The sequence below is a fragment of the Gavia stellata genome, chromosome 15 (genome assembly GCF_030936135.1).
Source record: "Gavia stellata isolate bGavSte3 chromosome 15, bGavSte3.hap2, whole genome shotgun sequence".
In the NCBI taxonomy this organism is placed as follows: Eukaryota; Metazoa; Chordata; class Aves; order Gaviiformes; family Gaviidae; genus Gavia; species Gavia stellata.
Window position 1 is genome coordinate 20398574 of NC_082608.1, and position 8140 is coordinate 20406713.

At 54.0% G+C, this 8140-nt stretch overlaps 1 protein-coding gene across 1 annotated transcript; it reads right to left on the reverse strand.

The window, feature by feature from the left end:
- Positions 1-1108: 1108 nt before the first annotated feature.
- FOXC2 (forkhead box C2) lies at positions 1109-2584 on the reverse strand. Its single transcript, XM_059824990.1, has one exon. The coding sequence runs from the start codon at positions 2582-2584 to the stop codon at positions 1109-1111; it is 1476 nt and encodes a 491-aa protein (XP_059680973.1).
- Between the last annotated feature and the right edge of the window lie 5556 nt (positions 2585-8140).

The following is an 8140-nucleotide window of genomic DNA, read 5'->3' on the forward strand; positions in this document are numbered from 1 at the left end:
CCCGCCGTTGTGGCCTTTCCAGCTCTCCCCGCGAACGAAACCCTTTCTCAAAGCGGAATAATAAACCTTTAGGCTGCGGAAAACTGGTTGGTTTTTAAAAGAAAGTCGTTTTCCTGCATGAAGGAAAGGCGAAGGGAGAAACAACACTGCAAGAAACCCACGTATATACAGAGACAAGCGCCAGACTTGGAGCAGGAAAAAACAGCATGGATTTATTTTAAGGTAAGTACAACAATTAGGACCACATAAGACAAACGAACTTTGAAGCAGGTTAAAGCAAATAGTCCTTAGGAATGGTCAAGGTGAAATCTATTATACAAAACATCACACGTCGTAAATAATAATAAAAAAAGTATCAGATACTTTGTCTTTTTTTTTCCTTTCAAAAAAAAAAACCACCAGCAAAAAAATAAATTATTCCCTCGTCTTGCGAAAAGAACAGCTCTAAAACGAAAGAAACGCTATTGCATAATGGTACACAGAAGAAGAAGAAGAAATCACTTGTCATTAATTTGGAAGTTAGGAATCGTTGGGCGAGACAAAAATAATCCAGTGAACTCAACTTTAAATATTATATTAACGGCTCTGAAAATCAGCCTGATTAGAAATCCACACATTTTTTACAGCACAACAGAGAACTTAAAAAATACCCAGGACATATATTTATATATATATATTTATATATTTTTTTCCTTTTAAAACGTATAAATGGTCGTTGTGATATTGGTCCATAATTTATCTTTGAGACCCCCTATACTTTAGCATATAAAATTTGCCACTTTTAGATAAACATATATATAGAATTATTCCTTTTTTTTTCCTTTTTTTTTTTTCTTTTTTTTTTAGGAGAGAGTCCCCCTTTTCAAGTAGAATTTACTTGCCTGGAATTTAAGGAGGCCCGAAACGTGGCTTGGGCTCTACAAGCTCTGTGGCCCCCAGGTCCACGGGGAAGCTGTCAGATTATTTTTTTTTCCCTCCGTCTGAAGCCTTTGGTGTGGTTTTATGTCTCCCGATTTTTTTTTAATAATAATTATTATTAAAATTTTTTTTTTTAATTTTTTTTTTGGCGGGTGGCCCTAGGCGGGGGGGTGGGGGGGGTGGCGGCTATTCAGTACTTAGTGCAGTCGTAGGAGTAGGGGGCGGCGTGGCGGTATAGGGAGGGCGCGGACCTATAGGGGATCTGACAGGCGGAGTTGCTGCTCACCTGGTGGTCGCTGAGCGAGGCGCTCTCCATCCCCAGCCGGTGCGAGGTGAACATTTCCCGGACGTTGGGAAAAGTCTGCTGCTGGGAGCCGAAGGTGTGCCCGGGCAGGTGGCTCAGCTCAGCCCCGTGGTTGAGGTACCAGGAGGCGGTGGGCTGCCCCCCCGCCGCCCCGCCGCCGCCGCCGTGGGGGTGCCCGGCCCCCAGCGCGCCCTCCTGCCCCGACGGCAGGCTCAGGGTGCCGAGGGGCGATGGGGCACCGGTGGGGTGCTCGGCCAGAGCCTCCTCCAGCGGGGCGGGGGGCACGCACATGTGGCCCGGCCTCTCGCCGCTGTAGAGGCTCATGGCCCGCATGCTGCAGTGGTAGCTCCCACTAGTGTCCAGGGCCTGGCTGCACGCCGCGCTGTAGCCCGACGGCTGCCCCGACGGGTAGCCCAGCGGCATACCGGCGCCCGTCCTGCCCGAGGCGGCACTCACCGGGCTGAGATCCCCCGCGGGGGAAGTCCGCAGGGTCATGATGCTCTCCACGCTGAAGCCCGGCAGCCCGTTGCCGGCGGGGTGATGCTCGGGCAGCGAGCCCTCGGGGGAGGCGGCGGCGGGGGGCGAGGCGGCGCTGCGGGGGCTGTCCCGCAGGGCTGTCCCGCCGCTGGCCGGGCTCAGCGTCTCCACCTTGGTGATGACCGGCAGCTCGGGAGATGCCGTCTCGCTCTTGATCACCACCTTCTTCTCGGAGGCCGGCGCCGAGGCGGAGGAAGAGGAAGAGGAGGAGGAGGCTTCCTTGGGGAGGTCGGCGCCGGGCAGCCCGGGGGGCTTGGGCTGCTCCTTCAGCAGCCGTTCCCGGGCCTCCTCCTTCTCCTTGGAGACATCCTTCTTCTTGAAGCGTCTCCGGCGGCGCAGGAAGCTGCCGTTCTCGAACATGTTGTAGGAGTCGGGGTCCAGGGTCCAGTAGCTGCCCTTGCCCGGCTTCTTGTCGTCGCGGGGCACCTTGACGAAGCACTCGTTGAGGGAGAGGTTGTGGCGGATGCTGTTCTGCCAGCCCTGCTTGTTCTCGCGGTAGAAAGGGAAGCGGTCCATGATGAACTGGTAAATCCCATTGAGCGTGATCTTCTTGTCGGGGGCGTTCTGGATGGCCATGGTGATGAGGGCGATGTAGCTGTAAGGCGGCTTCACCAGGTCCTTGGGGGCGGCGGGCTGGTGGGGGTGGTAGGGGCCGTAGGAGCGCCCCATGCCCGCCGCGTACTGCTCGGCGTGGCCCGAGTAGACGCTCATGGGGTTGCCCATGCCGCCGTACGTCCCCGCCGTCCGGTAATAGTTCTGCTCGCTTAAATACGGCACCACTCCCAAAGCGTTGGGGTCCGAGACGGAGTAGCGAGCCTGCATCATGGAGAGGGGCTTCCCGCGGCCGGGGAGGAGAGGAAGAGGAGGAGGAGGAGGGTGGAAGGGCCTCACCCCCGTCCGGGACCCCTCTGCGGAGAGGGAAGAGGGGAGAGAGGGCGAGAGCGAGTCGCAGAGACGAGCTAAATCCCAGCGTGTCCTCTAGCAGCGGCACGGCGGCAGCATCCTTCGGGGGCCGGGGCAGGGTGCTCTCTGGCCGCCTCTCCCTCCCTCCTTATTACTGTGATTCTTGTACACACACCTACGGCCCGCGGCTGCGGAGCGGGAGCCGGGGAGCGGGGAGGGGGGGGGCCTGTTCTCGCAGGAAAAGGGAATTGTTAAAAAAAAAAATGATAAAAGTAAAAAAAAAAAAAAGGGGAAAAAAAGAAGAAAAAGCAGCCTTGCGGAAACCCAGTTCTTGTCACAACAACCGCCCGAGGTCTTCCGGAGCCCGCGGGGCCCCGCCGGCTCCTGGCGAGGGGTGCGCGGGGTGCGCGGAGCCGCCGAGCTCCTCGGCCGCGCTGCGGAGCTTCAAAACTCGCCCCGCGCCGCCGCCGCGCTTTTACTCCCCGCTGGCCCCGCCCCCCGCCGCCACCGCCCGCCAATGGCGGAGCGCGCACCCGCCGCCGCAGCCAATGGGGAGGGCGGCGGCGGCGGGATGCGGCGGCGTTCGCGAGCATCACGCGCAGGCACACGCCACACACACACACACACACACACAGAGGCGCGCGCGCTCCCGCCAGCGCCTTCCCTGTCTCTAAAATTATATATACACACAGAAAAAATTATATGCGTTCCCCCCTTCTATAATCGCAACGTTTTGGCCCCAAAAGGAGGCAGCGCCGAGCGGCCCCGCTCGCCCGCGGCACCTTCCCTGGCGCTTCATGCGATCCCGCGGTTTTGAAGCACTTTTTTGGGCCAGGTGATGTATTTCTGTTAAGGGAAACAGCCCCGCGGTTCCCCGCCTGGCGCCGGGGACGGCCACCGGGTCCCTCCCCACGGTGCTGGCCCGGTGGCATCTCGCCCCGCTTCGCCCCCGGCCGCGGTGGCCCCCGGCCCCGCCGTCGCCGGGGGCTGAGAGGTTCCTCGGCAGCTTTGGGGGAGCTTGCGGGTATTTTTTTATTATTATTATTATTATTCTTTTTAAACAATTAAATGGTAAGCGCAGTTAAGCGGCTTTTTTTCTTGTTTTGGTGTGTTGGGTTTTTTTTTTTCCGTTCCGGCCATTGCGGCGGATTTTCTTCTGCCTGCGAAATCCGCCCCTCTGCCTTTTCTCTAATGATTTAATTAGAGGCAATCAGAGAGGGACAATTAGGGACGCATGGTGACCAAGTGTAAACTCAGGTATCGGGAAAACTGCTGCCCGCTGCCCTGTCCCACCCGGGGAAAGCGTGGATCTGCCCGGCGAAGAACTAAAGGCGGGCAACAGCCCTTTCCCCCCTCCCCGCTCCGCAGAATAAAAATAAATTAGTGGCTGCAAAATCGATTCGAGCCCGAAAAGACCAAGATAAGATGGAAATTAATTAGCTGCCGCTTCGGCAGGGCTCCCGCCGCCTCCCCCGAGCCCGCCTGCTCTGATTTCTAAGCGGTGATCTTTCGGTTGCTTACACTGTAATTCTGCCTTTCCCTCCTTGCAATTTGTGTGGCTTCGTAAGGCTTTAAACAAAGATTTTTTTATTTTTTTTCCCCCCAAAAAAAGTCAGATTGGGACTTTTTGCTGGCTGCTGTGATTTATTTTTTTGCAGGGTTCCTTCCCCGCTCCCGGCCGGGGCGGGGGGACCAGACCGCAACCGGCTCCGGCCGTGGGAACTCGGCGGTGATGTTAATTACCGGAGATTTTCTTAATAAGAAAGGAAACGATTTTATGCGATAGGCGGGAAAAAAAAGAAAAAGAAAGAAAGAAAGAAAAAAAAGAGGCAGCCCCTCTACAAGGAGGTATGGTTAAAAATTATCTGCGCGGAAAAATTGATTGGAAAGTTTCGCCGGGCGCTTCGAAATTGTTATTTAATTTTGATGGAAATAAATGTAAATGTTCTGGGAGGGCTTCAGCAAGCGAGCAAACGTCCGGGGGATTTTTTTTTTTTTTTTTTGAATGAAAACAAATAGTAAATTCTGCGAGGTCTGCTGATACTTTTCGTCTGAATGTACGACCACCGGAAAAACCGTATTTTTTTTTTTTTTTCTGGAATAATTTGAGAACGACTTCACATTTCTATCTTCGGTTTTCAAAGAAATCGTATTTCTCGTAAAAACGAGGGCGTTTTCCTAGCGTGCCTAAGCACGCGGGATTTCTTAAACAATATAACTCTTTAAAAGGCAGGAATTTTTAAATGCAAAAGCTTGACCAAGCCACCCCTGCGGCGTGCTAGAGCTGTCCCTTCCTAGAAGCCTGGTACGCTCTCCAGAAACAGCCTTGATCGAATCTTACCTCTCCTCGGCTGAAAACTTTACCGAGATGAGTTTCTACGGACAACCAAGAAGCAGCAACAGGTCTGTGCTTGCTGCAGCCGGGAATTGCACCGGGACCGAACCGAGGGGCTCGGGGAAGCCCGAAAGGCGGGCAGAAAGAACTAAAAAATCACCATTCCGAAAACCAGCCAGCTCCCCAACGGGGGAGCGCAAAGAGAGGAGTCTTTTCAAGCGAGAGGGCAAGAGGCGCGGGGGAAGCGCTCTCTCCCCCCGGGCACGGCGGGCTCCTCTCTCGCTGGGACCCCGGGAGCGGCGTTTGCCCGCCTTACCGGGCCGGCCACCGGCGGGGCGGCGGCGGCTTTCCCTCCGCAGCTTTTCCTTGCCTTTGGCGAGCACCCGCCGGAACCCTTCCCCTCCCCGGGGGCTGCCCCCAGGCCGGCTCCCCGGGCGGGCGGGTGCTCGGCGCGGCCGGTCCCGGCGGCGGGCGCAGCGCTCACCTGCCCGCCCCGGGGGCTCCGCGCGGCGTGCGCTGCCCCCCAGCGGACACCGGGGGGTTTGCACCGCCGCACCGGCACCGCACCGGCACCGCACCGGCAGCGGCTGCCCGCCCCCGGTCCCCGGTTGTGCGGGAGTACGGCGCGGCGGAGGGAGGAGGAGAGGGGACGGGGAAGGAGAGACGGAGAAGGAGGCGAGGGCAAGAACGAGAGAGGGGGAAAGGAGAGGGGATCAAAGAAAGGGGGGGCGAGAGAGTGAGCAGGAGGGAAAGGAAGAGCAAGGAGCGTGTGAGAGGGGGGGAATGGAGAATGGGGGCGAGAGAGAAAGAAAGCGTGAGTCGCAAAAAGAGAGAGAGAAAAAGAAGGAAGGGAAGAAGGAAGGGACAGAGAGAGGAGGAAAGAGAGAGAAAGAAAGAAGAGAAAGAAGGAAAGAGAGAAAGAAAGGGAGGGAAGGAAGGCAGGCAAGGACGAAGGAGAGAAAGACCGAGAGGAATAAAGAAGGAAAGAAGAAAAGACAGGGAGAAAGAGAGGAAGGAAGGAAGGAAGGAAGGAAGGAAGGAAGGAAGGAAGGAGAGAAAAAGAGAGAGGAATAAAGAAGGAAAGAAGGAAAGAGAGAGAAAAAGAAAGAGAGGAACAAAGAGGAAAAGAAAGAAGGAAGGAAGCAAGGAAGGAGAGAAAGACAGAAGGAGAAAGAAAGAAAGCAGACAAGAAGGGAGGAGAGAAAGAGAGAGAGGCATAAAGAAAAAGAAGGAAAGAGAAAGAAAGAGAGGAAGAAAGAGAGAAAGAAGGAAAGAAAGAAGCAAGCAAGGAAGGAAGGAAAGCGAGAAAGAAAGAGAGAATGAGAGAAAGAAAGAAAGCAGGCAAGAAGGAGGGAGAGAAAGAGAGAGAGCACTAAAGAACAAAAGAAGGAAAGAGATAGAAAGAGAGGAAGAAAGAGGAAGAGAGGGAAGAATGAGAGGAAGAAGGAAAGAAAGAAAGAAGGAAGCAAGGAAGCAAAGAGAGAAAGAGAGAAGGAAGAAAGAAAGAAAAGGAAAAGCTATGTCTTGGCAATGCAAACAGTGGCATCAGTCCAGCTAAGACCCATCGATGCATGTGGCTTTCTGCTCGTTCGCCAGTTTTGCATCCGCACCGGTGACCGCCCCGGGAGAGGACAGCCACCGCCGGCTCAGGGGGCTGACACAAACCCCACACCTATTTTCCAGCAGCAGGCGATGTTGCTGGGCTCAAACGGGTTAGCCCGGGCCAGCCCCACCTGCCCTAATGTGCCTCCTTTGCTGGGTTATTTCGTAAGCACAAGAATTCGGCCATACATTGTTCATTCACACACGGAAATCCACTTCACAGTGGTCAGAAAGACTAGTTTCTAGCACCCAGCTAATACGCTCTATGAATGAAAACCTCACTAAAAACTGCTCCTAGTTCAGCGCTCCTCTTGGGGTGCATTTTGTCTGTTTTCCACGGCTGCCCTTGTGTGTACAGCCTGCGCTTCAGAGAAATGATTCCCGCAGCACAAGGAGTTTCTCTCTGCATTTTTCACTCCCTTTTTCTAGGTGTTTTCACAAATTGTGGGTGTTTCAAGCAAGAGCTGCATTTTGTCTTCTGTATGAAACACCGGGATCCTTTTTTAACCTCTTTCACTAGAGTATTTTATTCAGTTTGGTAAAATGGATATTAGAAGTGATTCAGGCACCACCAATAGACTAATTCCGCTTACAAGGATGGCGGTGGCCCTGTCTGCTTCCCGCTGGAAAGAGAGGCTTTCCAGTGGCATCCGTACAAGCCGCAGCAGGCTGCTAGAGCTAACGCTAAAGGCTGCAAGGATAGAAGAAACCCTGCAAAAGTAATTTGGAGCAAATTTCAGACCTGTAGAATCAAATCAGAGAATTGAACCAGCAGAAGAGATGTCACCTATTAGCAAACTCCTCATTTGCTTGAGGCAAAGTACCCTGATTTCTAGAAAGCCAGCTCAGGCCCTCTTTTTTGGAAGCCAAATCGATGTAAGGAACAGCTTTACTGAGCGTCTTGCATGGAGGTTGGAGGGAGATGTAGGTGGTCTGGTCGGATCTCAGCCCCCCTTGATTGTTAATGTATTAATTAACAGCACTGTTGCTACCTCACTCGCTTTCCCTTCCTCAAAGGAGAGGAGGAAGAGAGCGTTTTGGAGCAGAAACAAGTCCCACGAGCTGCAGCGTGGCAATTTTGGGTGACAGCGGACAGACGGACAGCGCTGGCACTTGCAGCCCGGGAGTGCAAACCACAGCGCTGAATTACAGAGAGGTTGTAAATTGCTCACCAAAGGCCCGATCCTGAACTCCCCGCAGAGATATCAAAGTCGCTGGGAGTTTTCCGTGAGTAGGAAGTGGAGGAATGAGCTTCAAACATTTAGGCCCAGCTCCACATGGGTGGTCTATTATGCCTGGATGGATTCCCACTGGCTCCAGCAGCACTCTGAGGTAGTGAAAAGGCTCTTCCTAAATGCACCCCATTGCAGAACCAGGGCTCTAAGTACTTTCTTTGAATGCTTACGAGGGACTTCGGTGGAAAGGTGAAGCCTCAGGCTCGCCGCAGCTGCTCCGCAGCATTTAGCCCAATATGTTGATGTTAATCCGAGTTCGAAAAAACACGCATAGTTGGAGGGGGAAAGACTCCTGAACCCAGCGGA